The 17,257-nt window shown below is 46.1% G+C and overlaps 1 protein-coding gene across 5 annotated transcripts in view; it reads right to left on the minus strand.

Moving 5' to 3' along the window:
* Positions 1 to 17,257, minus strand: part of arhgef7b (Rho guanine nucleotide exchange factor (GEF) 7b) — a 123,057-nt gene that overhangs the window by 46,832 nt on the left and 58,968 nt on the right. For all 5 annotated transcript variants that reach the window (XM_068034162.1, XM_068034163.1, XM_068034166.1 and 2 more), the window contains 4 exons: positions 6,685 to 6,779; positions 5,766 to 5,861; positions 3,207 to 3,329; positions 2,233 to 2,371 (listed from right to left, as the gene is read on the minus strand). In XM_068034162.1, the coding sequence (XP_067890263.1) occupies positions 2,233 to 2,371; positions 3,207 to 3,329; positions 5,766 to 5,861; positions 6,685 to 6,779 (453 nt within the window). The remainder of the gene's footprint in view (positions 1 to 2,232; positions 2,372 to 3,206; positions 3,330 to 5,765; positions 5,862 to 6,684; positions 6,780 to 17,257) is intronic.

Consider the following 17,257-nt stretch of genomic DNA (forward strand, 5'->3'; position numbering starts at 1 on the left):
TATGCACAAAGGAAAAACAGATGCATCAGTCACCTGGAAATTGACACTTGGTGATCTAAGGAAATGGTCAGAGCAATAATTTGCACTGGGAGCTGAACTTGTGCCTCTGTGGACTGGCACTATCGGACAAGCAAAGCGTAACTACAGGGTATGCAATTCAAAGACTAATCACAGACCAGTAAACCTGACCAAAGGAAACAGAAGGGAAGTGGGAAATAGTTTGATCACCTCGCAGTCTAAAGCCATGAACTGAAATTAGCAACGATCCAGTTTGCACAGGGACATACAACGGCAACTACGTTTAAACAGATCCGTGCCTCCATTTGTTTCTCTCTTGCATCCTCTGATCAGAAACACAGAGTGCAACTGCTCAGTGTAACTAAGGATGAGCAGGAAGTGGGACCTTCCAGTCAGCCCATACCTCAAAAAGCAGCAGATACCTGGATTGGTTGACTAATTGAAACCCAGACTAAAACTAGGCTTGTATTCCCTCGAGTATAGAAGATTAAGGGATGATCGGATTCAGGTGTTTGAGATGATTAAAGGATTTGATGGAGAGAAACTATTTCCTCTGGTGGGAGAGTTTATAACAAGGGGTCATAACCTTAAAATTAGAGCCAGGCCGTTCAGGGGTGATGTCGGGAAGCACTTCTTCACACAAAGGGGAGTGGAAATCTGGAACTCTCTCCCCCAAAAAACTGTTGAGGAAATTTCAAAACTGAGTTTGATCGATTTTTGTTGCGTTGGGGATTAAGCGTTATGGAATGAAGGCAAGTGGATGGAGTTAAAATATAGATCAGCCATGATCTAATTGAATGTCGGAACAGACTGGAGGGCTGAATGGCCTCCTCCTGTTCCAATGCTCCTACACACAGGATTGGAATCAGGCAGCAGATTACTGCTCATTAAAGTCCAATGCAGGGGCCAGGATGATCGACAAGGTGCGACTTCAGTGAGAATCAGAGCCATTGTAGAACCCCGCCAAGGTTCTCGGGATTGAGGGAGGGCCCTCTATGAGCTGACCTTTGATGATTGGGGTGGTGGGGCGGGGATGTGTAGGTCACACCCCTAACCTCCCCCCCCACCAAACCCACCCCACCCCAGCTGAAGATCCCAGAACTATTAGCAGTGGCTGATCGGCCTTAGAATAAGTGGGAATCTGTCAGAATCTGCGTGACCATGACAAAGTCGGCAACTTCTAACCCCCACCTCTCCCACCCTCAAAATTATTTTGGTCCTCAGTCCTCAACTCCAGGCAGGTGGACCTCACAGGGACCGGGCGTATCTGTGCCCACGGGACAGCTGAGAACCCAGGAGCAGCATCTCCTGACTGAGGGAGGCGCGGGTTCTTACCTCTAACCTGGCCTGACCCCATCTCTTCACACCAATTGTCGCGGAGTGACAGGTGGAGGCTCTGTCCCATAATGTCATCCTGAAAACTTTGGATCAAGGGCCAGGATCCGGCATACTCAGGACTCAGCAGATTGCCGACAGCATACAGCAGGAATGCGATGAATTTATGGTAGAAATACACTGGATTAACAGCAGAAATGCATTGGATTTACGACAAGAGTGTGGTGGCTTACGGTAGGAATGCAACAGATTTAAGGCAGGAATGTGGTGTGACAGTCACGCAACGTCCAGGTCAGAGATTTTAGCGGAAATGTCCGAAACGAACGGTCAATGAAACAATAGAACGGTCAATTAAGAGGATTTTTAATGAAGTAAAAAATTTGTTCATGAACTATGAGCATCACTAATTAGAGAATGTCAATTAAGTAATAAATATGTCAATGAACTAAGAGCATCATCAACCATTAGAATAATGGATGGAAACGAGTGTCGAGTGTGAGCCATGCATTCTGACCTCTGATCCTGAATTCCAGGCACGTGCTCTTGTTGCAAAAAGTTCTGCGCAATCATAAAATTGTAGAATTCACCCCTACATGTTCTCCAAAAACAGAGAGAACCATTTGACAAAGAAAATGTCTTCATCAATTGCATTTCTGCCCCATCTTCCATTTCATCTCCATTAGTTGCAATCTGGTCAGGCTCAATGGCCCAGTTGGTCTTTACCGACTGTGTGGAAAACAGCCAATCTTTACAAAGTCCAAGCCACCAAAAATGAGGGTCCGTACCTACACGCACATATAAATTAACCGAAGGGCTTGTGAAATATTAAAACTGTCTGCATATAAACTGGCTATTCATTAATAGATGGAAATTATTTACCTCCATGTGGCGCTCTAGTTCCTTAAGCAGTGTTGGGTATTTGTCCAGTCTCATGAATGGTTTACTGAGGCTGGTAGTCAGCATGAGGATCCCAGGGCTGGTCACTCCTTTCATTTCCATAAATTCTCCCAGCTCCTCACTGAAGAAAACAGAAACACAGTTGAGAAGACAACATTGGGTCTATTAACTGGAAACCCCAAGTTCTTTGACTCAGAGCTGTATTCTCTCAAAGTAAGATCAAGGTGTCTTTGATGAAGGTGATCAAGACTGAGGGCTGTTTGCTCGGGGTGTTTAAAAATGATAAAAAGGATTAGGCAAGGTAAATAAACGTACACTCTCCAACATAAAACAAAGGCAAGAAGCCATGCATTTGAGAGAAGCACCCGATACACAGTGGGGAAGGTCACAAGAAATGTCTTCGTGAAGAGTTAATGGGATATGGGATGCTTTTCACAAGTGATGACGGATGCTAAATCAATGACAGTTACCAATTACTGAAAGTGTGTATGGACACAGCAGGGAACTGGGACTATAAAATCTGGCCTTGAGGAGGGCATAAATTCATTAAGATGGGACAAACGATCCCCTCCTGTGCTCAAATTCTACACTTCTTTGTGGATAAATTCACCAGTCTTGCATTCCCAGTAGGGGCGCATGCAAACAAACACACGCACACATACAAACAGACGCGCGCTTTTCACACACAAATGCGTGCACACACACCACACGCAAGCACGCACACAGAGCAAACAAAAACATGCACACACAAGCAAGCATCGTGCACGGCACATCTACAATGCACACCACACCAGCTACACACATGATTAGCCTGTTCTCTGCTCCTACTGGGCAAGGTTCACAGCCAGGGCATGCACTCGGAAAATCTACCCCAATGTTGTCAACTTCCTTGCACATTTTGGTGCCTGTGCTCTATGTGATGTCCACTGACCTGATTAAGGAGGTCAGTCACATACCTGTACTCTGTGAGGACATGGACAGCCCAGGGATGATTAGCACAGTAAGTGAGGTACAGGTTTTTCATCTGGGACATTAGGTTCCCAAAGCATCCTCCAACCTTCTGCTGGGACTCCGGTAACCTGTGCACACAAACAGAGCACAAGGTAAGCACACCTTCCCTTTACAACTTATCAATAAACTTTGAATGATCAACCAATTAATTGAAATTCAAAGGAACCACAACAAGTCATCATTTCAAGTCAATTTGAGGAATGCTTCACTCTGGGATCAGACTGCCTTTTATTCATTCAGGGATGTGGGCATTGTTGACAAGTCCAGCATTTATTGCCCATCCCTAATTGCCCTTGAGAAGGTGGTGGTGAGCTGCCTTCTTGAACTGCTACAGTCCATGCAGGGTAGGAACACACACAGTACTGTTAGGAAGGGAGTTCCAGGATTTTGACCCAGTGACAGTGAAGGAACGGCGATATAGTTCCAAGTGAGGATGGTGTGTGACGAGGAGGAAACTGTTGGCCCACATGTTACACTGTATTCACATCATGATGATTTCCCTCACTGTCATCCCCGAGTCCAATTTAAACATGAACCAAACTCTCACACAAATCGCACTCTATTTCCTCACTTGACACAATTACTACTTATTGGAAACAACTCCAATAATTGCACATCAACACTGAACCCTCTCAACCAGCAGTATTGAGGGAGTGCTGCACTGTCGGAGGGGTCAGCACTGAGGGAGTGCTGCACTGTCGGAGGGTCAGCACTGAGGGAGTGCGGCACTGTCGGAGGGTCAGCACTGAGGGAGTGCGGCACTGTCGGAGGGTCAGCACTGAGGGAGTTCTGCTCTGTCGGAGGGTCAGCACTGAGGAAGTGTTGCACTGTCGGAGGGACAGTACAGAGGGAGCGCTGCACCGTCGGAGGGTCAGTACTGAGGGGGTTCTGCTCTGAGGGAGTGCTGCACTGTCGGAGGGTCAGCACTGAGGGAGTTCTGCTCTGTCGGAGGGTCAGCACTGAGGGAGTGCTGCACTGTCGGAGGGTCAGCACTGAGGAAGTGTTGCACTGTCGGAGGGACAGTACAGAGGGAGCGCTGCACTGTCGGAGGGTCAGTACTGAGGGAGTTCTGCTCTGTCGGAGGGTCAGTACTGAGGGAGTTCTGCTCTGTCGGAGGGTCAGTACTGAGGGAGTTCTGCTCTGTCGGAGGGTCAGTACTGAGGGAGTGCTGCTCTGTCGGAGGGTCAGTACTGAGGGAGTGCTGCACTGTCAGAGGGTCAGCACTGAGGAAGTGTTGCACTGTCGGAGGGACAGTACAGAGGGAGCGCTGCACTGTCGGAGGGTCAGTACTGAGGGAGTTCTGCTCTGTCGGAGGGTCAGTATTGAGGGAGTGCTGCTCTGTCGGAGGGTCAGTATTGAGGGAGTGCTGCTCTGTCAGAGGTTCAGTACTGAGGGAGTGCTGCTCTGTCAGAGGGTCAGTACTGAGGGAGTGCTGCTCTGTCAGAGGGTCAGTACTGTGGGAGCGCTGCTCTGTCAGAGGGTCAGTACTGAGGGAGTGCTGCTCTGTCAGAGGGTCAGTACTGAGGGAGTGCTGCTCTGTCAGAGGGTCAGTACTGAGGGAGTGCTGCTCTGTCAGAGGGTCAGTACTGTGGGAGTGCTGCACTGTCGGAGGGTCAATACTGAGGAAGTGTTGCACTGTCGGAGGGACAGTACAGAGGGAACGCTGCACTGTCGGAGGGTCAGTACTGAGGGAGTTCTGCTCTGTCGGAGGGTCAGTACTGAGGGAGTGCTGCTCTGTCAGAGGGTCAGTACTGTGGGAGTGCTGCACTGTCGGAAGGGTCAGTACTGTGGGAGTGCTGCACTGTCGGAAGGGTCAGTACTGAAGGAGTGCTGCACTGTCAGAAGGGACATCTTTCATGGGAAACATTAAACTGAGCTCCATCTTCCCTCTCAGGTGAACGTAAAAGATCCCATGGCAACTATTCTGAAGTAGAGCAGGGGAGTTCTCCCTGGTGTCCTGGCTAATATTTATCCCTCAACTGACATCACAAAATCATAGCATTGAACTATTTTTCTCATTCCTGCTTGTGGGATCATACTGTGCACAAATTGGCTGCTGTGCTTCCCACAATACAGAAGCAACTACATTTCAAAAGTACTTCATTGCTGTCAAGTGCTTTGGGCCATCCTGAGGTTGTGAAAGGCGCTATACAAATGCAAGTCTTTCTTTATACCTCTGAACTGTCAGTCCTGTCATACAAGCTGTGCTAACTGAGAGGATTAGTCACTTGCGAGGAGAGGAGAAGGGTAGATCCCAGGATTACTCAACAGCAGCAGGAACTGTAGCCCACGCCCCCTGTACCCTCCATGAACCATTAGGAACACTCACAAACCAGTAACAGTAAGTCATGGCTCCCGGCCTGTGAGAAAATTTGACAGGAGGTGAAGAGTAGAAGCACAAAGTGGTTCACCCTGCATTTATTATTTGTGTCTCGCGAGACTGAAGGGAATGGCAACCAGCTTCCTCCAATAGGCTGACACTTACTCCGCTCAGAATTACTCACTTGGTGCATTCTTCTAAAGACTGAACCAGGATTTGCTGGAACGAGCAAATATCCTCAAGGTTGCCCATCAAATATCCCATTTCAGTAGAACTTAACCTGTAAACAGCAAAACACAGGATTAATTCGGTAGATCTGAAGCACTCCTGTCACTATTGGTAAGCATTTTTAAAATTCATTCTCAGAATGTGGGCATCACAGACAAGGCCAGCATTTACAGCCACCCCTAGCCAGCCTGGTAGTTACAAATTAACAGCTTGCTACACCACTTCAGACTCGACCGCGCTGGTCTGGGACTGGAGTCACGTACAGGCCCAGACCCAGTGAGGGACTCAGGATTCCTTCCCAAAAGGTTTTTATTTAATGAACCTGTTGGGCTTTTGTGACGATTTGACAGCCTCATACTGCTGTCAGACATCAGTCCCAGTTGAACCATAATTTCCTTTGATGAAATATTGGGAAGACAAAAGACATCGTCTCTGGTCCCTGCTACAAAGCTGTACCTTCCCCATCACCAAGACGGTCTACTCCACCTCTGTAACATCACCAGCCCTGCTTCAGCTCATCTGTTGAAACCCTTATCCATGCTTTTGTCACCTCCAGATTCAGCTGTTCCAATGCTCTCCGGGCTGACCTCCCACCTACCACCCTTCTTAAACTAGAGTTCATCCAAAACACTGCTGCCTGCATCTAACTTGCACTAAGTCCCATTCACATATCATCCTGTGCTCACTGACCTACACTCTCCCCCAATTGTAGATTTCGAACTGCTTGATTCACGATCTGTACAATGTGTGTAGAGAGCATGGGTCCAATGCAAAGTAGGAAACCATATCAAGCAAAAGTGAGGATCTTACAGAAAATATTTTGCTCAAATTAAGCACAAAAAACATTGAAAGCAAAGTCACAGAAATGGTCTCACTTGTCAGTGGCTTGCAGAGGTCGCAGGAAGGTTGACAGAAGTATCGTTAGCTCCTCCGCATAATCACACTCTATTTCCAGAATATTCTGTAGTACCTGCAGAATAAAACGTTTCAGAAGAAACATGATTAAAAAAAAAGGGAAATAGGTAAAATATCTCCAACACTGAAGAGGGTGGGGAGGGGGTGGAAGCTGCTGCAGCCCTTGTCCTGCTGCAGCCCTGACACTGCGACACTGGGTTAGAAGGAAAGGATCAGATGGGACAAGTCCAGCAGATTGGTTCCATGTCCTGCGCTGGGTAAGAGGGGCAAGACACATGGGCAGGGGTGCAAGGGCACAAGGGGCAGGGCGAGGGCATAGTTTAAAAAGCTTTTGTTTGAAGAGCACAGATGGTGATACACAACAGAGCCACCGTTTTCACGGTCAGATTTGGGAAATTGAGATATGACTCAACATCAAAATATAGCTCTAAGGGGGCGAGAAGAGAGAGTGAAAAACACTGAGAACAGCTTCCAGTTTGGACACTTTACAGCATCGCACGCAATCTATTGATTTTTGAAGTATTCAGGATGTTGGTTATGGGGAGGGAGGGGAATGGGGAGAAAAAGGAGGGAGACAACTTGCATTAGAGATAGCACACAAGATAGAGACAGGGATGGGGCAGGTGGGCGAGCCAGGGAGGGGGCACACTGGCGAGGCAGGGAGGGGCATGCGGGCAAGGCATGGAGGGGGGATACGCAGGCGAGGCGGGCAGGGGGCGTGCTGTGTAAAGATTCCACTAACTCCTTTGCGCTGATATGGAAGCCGCGGTGAACAACCATGCACTTAAAAGGGCCACCCATTGGGATACAGCTCCCAGAGTCAAGTGCAACCCACTCAGAGTCTCAGATAGACCCCACCCCTCCCTGACCCACATGACAACCTCAGCGCGATTTGGAGGGGGGGTGGTGGTGGTCATTCACACGGTGCCTGCTAGGGTAAGTCTCAGCCCTGCCTGCACTGAATGTTTACAACACCTGGGCAAAGTACAGCCCCATTGCCACTCAGAGGGGACGGTTAAGCAGCCCCAATACTGAACACTACAACAGGAAAGGCACAAAGACTGTGAACAGGCCGACACTGCCCTCATCACCGACACACAAGCTCCACAAGCTGGGTCCTGCCTCAGCTTGAGGCACCACTGAAATAAACAGCAACATAGAAACATGTTCTACTCCTAAATCCAGTCATCTACACACCGTGTTCAAAACAGTATGAAAAAACGATTTGCATTTCAATAGTGTCTTGCCCAACCTCAGGACATCCCAAAACGCTTTATAACTAATGAAAATCTTTTGAAACATAGTCACTGTTCTTACATAGGAAATGCGGCAGTTAACTTGCGCACAGCAAGCTCCCACAAGCAGCGCTGCGATAACAATCAGATCAACTATTTTTAGTGATGTTGGTTCAGGGATAAATATTGGCCAGGACACCAGGGAAAACTCCCCTGCTCTTCTTCAAATTGCATCGCAGGATCTTATCCATTCACCGGACAGTGCAGATGGAACCTCGGCTTAACGTCTCATCTGAAAGACGGCAGCTCCGACAGTGCAGTGCTCCCTCAGTACTGACCCTCCGACAGTGCGGCACTCCCTCAGTACCGACCGTCCGACAGTGCGGCACTCCCTCAAAACCGACCGTCCGACAGTGCGGCACTCCCTCAGTACTGACCCTCCGACAGTGCAGCACTCCCTCAGTACTGACCCTCCGACAGTGCAGCACTCCCTCAGTCGAACAAAGAACAGTACAGCACAGGAACAGGCCATTCGGCCCTCCAGGCCTGCGCCAATCTTGATGCCTGCCAAAACTAAAACCTTCTGCACTTCCGGGGACCGTATCCCTCTATTCCCATCCTATTCATGTATTTGTCAAGATGCATCTTAAACGTCGCTACCGTACCTGCTTCCACCATCTCCCCCGGCAGCAAGTTCCAGGCACTCACCACCCTCTGTGTAAAGAACTTGCCTCGCACATCCCCTCTAAACTTTGCTCCTCTCATCTTAAACCTCTGTTGCCCAGTAACTGACTCTTCCACCCTGGGAAAAAGCTTCTGACTATCCACTCTGTCCATGCCGCTCATAACTTTGTAAACCTCTATCATGTCACTCCTCCACCTCCGTCGTTCCAGTGAAAACAATCAGAGTTTATCCAACCTCTCCTCATAGCTAATGCCCTCCAGACCAGGCAACATCCTGGTAAACCTCCTCTGTACCCTCTCCAAAGCCTCCAGGTCCTTCTGGTAGTGTGGCGACCAGAATTGCATGCAATATTCCAAGTGTGGCCTAACTAAAGTTCTGTACAGCTGCAACATGACTTGCCAATTTTTATACTCCATGCCCCGACCGATGAAGGCAAGCATGCCGTATGCCTTCTTGACTACCTTATCCACCTGCGTTGCCACTTTCAGTGACCTGTGGACCTGTACGCCCAGATCTCTCTGCCTGTCAATACTCCTAAGGGTTCTGCCATTTACTGTATACTTCCCACCTGCATTAGATCTTCCAAAATGCATTACCTCACATTTGTCCGGATTAAACTCCATCTGCCATTTCTCCACCCAAGTCTCCAACCGATCTATATCCTGCTGTATCCTCTGACAATCCTCATCACTATCTGCAACTCTACCAACCTATGTATCGTCTGCAAACTTACTAATCAGACCAGCTACATTTTCCTCCAAATCATTTATATATACTACAAACAGCAAAGGTCCCAGCACTGATCCCTGCGGAACACCACGAGTCACATCCCTCCATTCAGAAAAGCACCCTTCCACTGCTACCCTCTGTCTTCTATGACTGAGCCAGTTCTGTATCTATCTTGCCAGCTCACCTCTGATCCCGTGTGACTTCACCTTTTGTGCCAGTCTGCCATGAGGGACCTTGTCAAAGGCTTTACTCAAGTCCATATAGATAACATCCACTGCCCTTCCTTCATCAATCATCTTTGTCACTTCCTCAAAAAACTCAATCAAATTAGTGAGATACGACCTCCCCTTCACAAAACCATGCTGCCTCTCGCTAATAAGGTCGTTGGTTTCCAAATGGGAGTAAATCCTGTCCCGAAGAATCCTCTCTAATAATTTCCCTACCACGGACGTAAGGCTCACCGGCCTATAATTTCCTGGATTATCCTTGCTACCCTTCTTAAACAAAGGAACAACATTGGCTATTCTCCAGTCCTCTGGGACCTCACCTGTAGCCAGTACTGACCCTCCGACAGTGCAGCACTCCCTCAGTACTGACCAGCTGACAGTGCAGCACTCCCTCAGTACTTCACGACAGTGTCAGCCTGGATTATGTTCTCAAGTCTGAATCCATGACCTAGTGACTCAGGGATGAGATTACTTCCCACTGCGTGATGGCTGACACCAAACATAAAGCATTAAGTCTTCAGATAAACAACAATACTTTAAACCAAAATTGTTTTAAAACCCAGTTCAGTTGTTTTGGAAGTATTACAGTCTGTGAGGACAAACAGATGTTTGGTGGGTTTTTTTGAGTAAAGCAACAGTTATTTTGGCTGAGGTAGTTTCTGGTTTCCAACTCCATCACTGTTTTACAAAGGTGAGCAGTGGGTCTGAGCAGGTCAGCCTGCAGCTGCCTCTGAAACAAAGAACAATTACTCTTCCAACTCAATGGCTCTCCCTGCTAGACCTGTGTGTCACCAGTATTTATACAGAAATATTAGGGCAATTGCATTGGTCCCAGACTCAGAAACTCTCCTGCACATCAGGCAGATGCAGGGTGAATCTTAATTTCACTCTGCAATAAACCCATCCATCCAAGATCGACACAAAACACTGGAAGCTCCTGTATAACACAGTAAATCACAGTTTAAGCGTTTACTTCACAATTGATGCAGTCCTATTGCAAACCTCTAGTCCAGTCACATCGAGTGAGCCGGTCATTGAGAACAAAAGGGATTGCTGAAGAAATAATCAACACTGGACTCTTCAAATACAAGAACTGATGTTTCCCTTGGCACAGATACTCCGTACTATTGCAGTCGGAGAAAGGCTGCATTCATTCGAGAAATTGACAGACCGCTTTTTATTCATTTCGTCCACTGTTACAAATTGTAATTCTGATCCTGGTCATTAAAATGTCATTATTTTGTCAATATGAAACTGCTGGAAGAAAATTATTGCAAAATTCAAAGAGAGGCAGGTTTGGCAAGGCTCATTCTGTGAGCACTGCCATTTCTCAGAAAGAAATTTTACATAAAAACACACTCCTATCCACTGACAGGTAAAAATGTAGCAGCTCAGGGCTCCCACAAACTTCTGCTGGGTGTATTTTATAGACATGTGTGCACACAATCTGGACACTAATACTGCATGAATGAAGTGAGTAACCATACCCAATTAGTTTGAGTAACTCGACAGCAAGAGACCATTATCAGAGATGAATTTTGTGTATTAAAGCTAGCAATTCAATCACTCCCTCCAACCACCCCGCCCCATCAAACATCAAGATTACTCATGTGTATGTTTAGTGATTACCCATGTTAACCCAGAGATTGAGGTTGCATTTACTTACAGCACGGAAACAGGCCATTCGGCCCACCTGGTCTATGCTGGTGTTTATGCGCCACACGAATCTCCTCCCACCCTACTTCATCTCACCCTATCAGCATATCCTTCTATTCCTTTCTCCCTCGTGTTTATCCAACTTCCCCTTAAATGTATCGATACTAATCATCTCAACCACTCCCTGTGGTAGCGAGTTCCACATTCACCCCACTCTCTGGGTAAAGAAGTTTCCCCGAATTCCCTATTGAATTTATTAGTGACTGTCTTATAATTACGGCCCCTGGATTTGGTCTCCCAGAAGTGGAAACATCTCTACGTTTACCCTATCAAACCCTTTCATCATTTCAAGACCTGTAACAGATCACCCCTCAGCCTTCCCTTTTCTAGAGGACAAAGCTCTCGCCAGTTCAATCTTTGCTGATCGTTGGAACCTCTCAGTTCTGATTACATCCTGAAAGAACTTTTTCCCATTAGGTCTTTGTTATCAAACAGCAACCAATTGGCTCACTGTGACTAGTATCTAGAGATCTGCTAGTGATACAACAAATGATGTGAACTTGGGTCTTTAACATGTTGCCAAGTCAACATTTACAGATGACACAAAAATAAGAAACTGCGAAGAAGACTGTAACGGACGAGGATTGCAAAGACAAATTAGTAGCTTGGACAAACGGGTGTCAGATTTAATTTGAGGTGATACATTTTGGGAGGAAGAACTTGAACAGGAAATACACACTAAACGGTAAAAGACTGAAGGAGCAGGAAGAGTTACAGTTTCAGATACTCAAATCTTGAAAGATAACAGGACGAAGTAATAAAGCTGCACTCAAGAAACCTGTGGGATCCTTGGCATTATAAATCAGTGCATCAAGTACAAAGACAATGACGTCATGCTAAATCTTTGCCAAACACTGGTTCAGTCGAGTTAGAATAGTTTCTCTCTTTAGAAAGCATGTCAAGGTCATGGAGAGAATGCAGGAGAGAGGTGAGAGGATAAATTTATGAAGACAGACTTTAAAAAAAACTGGGTCGCTTCATTAGAATAAGCAAGATTAAGAGAAGAGCACAAACATGAAGGGGTGAGTGGCCTCTTATTTGTGCTGTAAAACACAATGAGGTATAAATGCACCAATGTAAAACCTGCCAGAGAGAATCGGCAGCATATTATGCAATCCATCCAGTTTTCTTTCCATGGATCTAATGAAAGGTCACTGACCTGAAACGTTAACTCCGTTTCTCTCTCCAAAAATGCTGCCAGATCTACTCAATATTTCCAGCATTTTCTGTTTTTATTTCTTTTTCATAGACTGGAAACTAGGTTGCTAATTTGCTCTCATCAGTAGCAATTATTCATACATGAGCCATGGCACACAATCTTGTGGGGTATTTGACCATAGAGAGCATCACAGCTAAGCAACCCACACAACTCCCAACCTTCAGCCATCCCCCATAGACACATGTACTTGCAGCAGTGAGATCCCTCTCCCTTCCCCAATTGCCTTTCAAGAAGAGATCAGCTCACAAACTAGGGACTAATCATTACAACTGCTAGACGATGAAAAATCAGTGATCAAGTTCACCTTCCACCATCCCTGGCATCCCATGCTACAACGATAATGGAGTTATTGACCAATCACAGCGATCAATCTCTATCAATGAGTCTCCAACAGACCCGGACATGAGTGAGGAAAATCCCCAGTGGTAGAACGCTCTGGGAATCATAGGCTCAAAGTCAGCTGCTCCTCCCAAGAACACTACACTCAACACACGTGCTGTCTCAAATTACTCATAGACTGTGACCCAAAACATTATTCTCTGACAAAAATCTATCTAATTTGCATTTGAATGAGTTAATGCTCACTGCTTCCACTGTCTCCCCCTCGGGAGCCTGTTCCAAAGACTGACCCCTCGCTCACAAATAGAAATTCTGATTCACATTTAAATAAAGCAATACTTCAGCTCTGTATGATTTTGTTACTCACTAGACGATCTCACTAAGCACTAAATGGGTGGTTGATGGTCGGCGTGGACTCGTTGGGCCTGTTTCGGTGCTGTATCTCTCTATGAGCAATCAGCTCCCTTAGAATGTTTCATAAACCTTTGCTACAGTGCTGCCACTAAAACTGGCAAGTTCGACACAATCAGTTTTACAGAATCCCTAAATGACCATCAGCCTCTGATTGACTGAGCTCACAACAACACTAGCTCTCCCCCTCACTGGCGTGCACTGTAGTTCAGAGAGATGACTGCAGATTAAGTTCAGGGGAAACGGCTAGAAGTCCCTTGAAATAATTATTCACTTGCGTTACGACGAGTGAAATCTGCAGCCACCGAGTTGGACAGGATGACACTGGTATTTAACGTGGGTTCCTTGGTTCTCTCGTGTTCTACCAGGCTGATGTTTACCAGTTGGCTGATGACTTGCAGCTCCACAAGTTACACTGTGCTGTGAAACTGCATCAGCTCTTGCAGAGGCCCATCAAACTCATGCTACAGCCTTGTACTTAGCAGCACAGCAGCTCTGACAAAATAACCTTTGCAGGCAAACTGAGGTTAAAGATTCATTTAAAAGGAAGAAAAACTTGCATTTTTATTGCATCTTCAATGACCTCAGGACATGCCAAAGCACATTACAGCTAATGAGGTACTTTTCAAGTGTAGTCACTGTTGTATGACTGCCTTGAAAAGTGACGTCCCTTTAAGATCTTAGTAGGCTAATGAACTAAGTGCCAGGATGTGTTAAGATCTTAAAGAGACATCACTCTTAAAGGCAATCATACAACAGTCACTGTTATAACATGGCAGTCAACTGGCACATAAGATCCCGCACACAGTGTGATAATGGTTAATCTGTTTTAGGGATGTTGTTTGACGGATAAATACTGGTGAGGAGACCGGAGGAGAACATACCTGCTCTGCTTCAGAATGGCATTACTGGGATCTTTTACGTTCATCTCAGAGAGCAGACGGGGTCTCAGTTTAACGTCTCATACAAAACACAGAACCTCTGACAGTGCAGCACTCCCTCAGTACAGACCTGTCAACAGTGTAGCACTCCCTCAGTTCTAACCCTCCAACAGAGCAGCGCTCCCTCATTACTGATCCTTGATAGTAAAGCGCTCCCTCAGTCCTCCACCTCCGACAATGCAGCACTCCCTCAGTTCAGTACTGGAAGTGCCTACCTGGATTTTTTTGCTGAAGTCTCTGGAGTAGAATTTGAACCCACAATCCCCTGACCCTGAAGATGAGACTGCCACCCACTAAGCCATGGCTGACACTCACTGATTTGGTGAGGATCCACTGCAAACCCTTTATTTTCCAGACGTCAAACAAATTCAATGGTGGGGGAAATTGAGTAGGGAAGTCACAGCTGCCGCCTCTCTTGACTGAGATGCCCTTCCCAGAGCCCTCCGATGAAATTGCCTTGTGGTGGGGTCCAGTTCCGGCGGTTATTGGCCACAAACTCCTGTGGTCCGCTAGTGATTCCGGCTGAGAGTTCAATCCTGCAAACGTAACTGAAATCCCAGGAACCAAAATCTTTCCGGACCTCTGTGAGTGAATTTCTCACCAACACCCCCACCCATCCCCACCACACCCCTGACCACAAAAACACCCACTCACTGACCCCACCATTACCATCAGCGCTAGTGTCTGTAACACCAGTTTTAACATTTATTCACAGCAAAACACTGCAGATGCTGGAACTCTGAAATGAGAACAGAAAGTGCCAGAAATACTCAGCAAGTCTGGCAGCATCTGTGTAGAGAGAAACAGAGTTAACCCTTCATCAGAACTCACAGTATCAGGGCATCAGTAACATAGTTTGTCACTGCTTCAGTTATCACCTCATTTCCACGTTCTTTCTGCCTCATGTTCAGACTGCTACAAGAACCCATTAAACATCACTGGCCTTCGATTCAAACTCCTCCACATCTGGGTGTTTCAGGCACACAGCAGCACTGTTCAGTGTGTGCTTCACTGATCCACATCAAATATACGAAATCCACATAATTTCACAAAACCTCGAGCATCTCAGCACCCTGTGGTTCCCTCAGTCACATGGTACGTGTCTCATACAACCTCACCACACAGACAGTCTCAGGGCCCAAGGCAAAAAACAGCCTCTAACAAAATGGGACTGGATGACCTACATAGCGAGTGAACCGTCACTAGCTGACAGACACAGAGTCACAGTCCTCACATCAACTCAAAGGATTTTACAGAGTCAAATCCCAGCCATTACAATTATTGGGTGGAAAATATGGAGGTGAATGTTAGCCTCATCGCCTCTACATTCAGCTCGTGCTCCCATAGTGCAAAGCTCATTGTTATAAAAAGCAATGCTGGGATCGATTCCCCAACCCGCGCTGCCAACAGGAAATCAAGCTCACAAGAATATAGGAACAGGAGCAAGCCATTCAGCCCCTCAAGCCTGTACTAGCATGCAATTAAATCATGGCTGACCTGTATCTTAACCCCATTTATCCAACAACAACTTTTATTTACATTGTGCCTTTAATGTAATAAAACGTGCCAAGGCACTTTACAGGAGTGTTATCAAAGAAAGTAGGACACTGAGCTACAACAGGAGATATTAGGTCAGATGGCCAAAAGCTTAGTGAAAGAGATAGATCTTAAGGAGTGTGTTACGACCAGGTGTGAAAGGTGTCTCGGGGTCTCTAATTGTCTTCACCTTGTCTTATTGTAACAGGGTTTAATTTTAAACACACTGTTTTTAGCTCCCCCTTGGTGAATCCTTGTTCACCACTTTCCAATCATAAGGCAAAGAAATGAGCATAAACAGGCTTCCTTAGGTTTAAAGAAGAAAAGTTACATTTATTAAAACTTGAACTCTAATATGGTTAACGCCTACGGATATATGACGTGCCCACGCACATGCAAATAGGGACAGAAAAGAGCAGAAGCAAAATAAAATGGAGAGGTTTGAGGCAACATCAGAAGAGTTTCTTGTTCACTGTGCTTCGAGCTCACTGTAGTCCTTTTGTAAGTAGTCTTGCTTTTCATTGGGGCCCAGTATTCTTCTTAAACCTTGTTCACTGCAGGAGACTTTTCTATCCTGGGGTTCATGTGTCTTCAATGGGTCTTCAGTTCCATGAGTAAGAGATGAGAGCAGACAGGACAGAGATCTTTTCAGTCCAGGAGCAAACAGCCTTCTGAGTTTTAAAACTCTGCGGCAAGTTCAAATTCCAAAAAACTCCAACAGTCAGTTAGTCATGTGACTAAACCAGTCTGACCAAATCTGTTTGTGTATTCGGCCATCTTAGCAGTTAACCTGGAATGCCAGCCTCTCGCAATAAAGGCCAAAATTCCATTTGCCTTCTTACTTACTTTCTGCACCTGCATCCTAACTTTTTGTGTTTCATGCACGAGAACACCCAGATCCCTCTGTGCTGCACTTTTCTGGAGTCTCTCACCATTTAAATAATAGTCTGCCTTTTGATTTTTCCTACCAAAGTGCATGACTTCACACTTTCCTACATTAAACTCCATCTGCCAAGTTTTTGCCCACTCACTCAACCTATCCATATCCCCTTGCAGATTCCTTATGTCCTCATCACAACATGCCCTCCCACCTATTTTTGTATCGTCAAAAAATTTGGATATATTACACTCTGCCCCCTCCTCCAAGTCATTAATATAGATAGTAAATAATTAAGGACAGAGGACTGATCCTTGTGGCACTCCACTCGTTACGTCTTTCCAACCTGAAAAAGACCCATTAATCCCAACTCTCTGTCTTCTGTGAGTTAACCAATCCTCAATCCATGCTAATACATTACCCCCAATACCGTGAGCTCCTATCTTGTGCAATAATCTTTTATGTGGCACTTTATTGAATGTCTTCTGGAAATCTAAATACACTACATCTACCGGTTCCCCTTTATCAACTCTGCTTGTTATATCCTCAAAGAACTCTAGCAAATTTGTCAAACATTTCACAAAATCATGTTGACTCTGTTTGATTGTGTTAAACTTT

The sequence above is a fragment of the Heterodontus francisci genome, chromosome 6 (assembly GCF_036365525.1).
Source record: "Heterodontus francisci isolate sHetFra1 chromosome 6, sHetFra1.hap1, whole genome shotgun sequence".
In the NCBI taxonomy this organism is placed as follows: Eukaryota; Metazoa; Chordata; class Chondrichthyes; order Heterodontiformes; family Heterodontidae; genus Heterodontus; species Heterodontus francisci.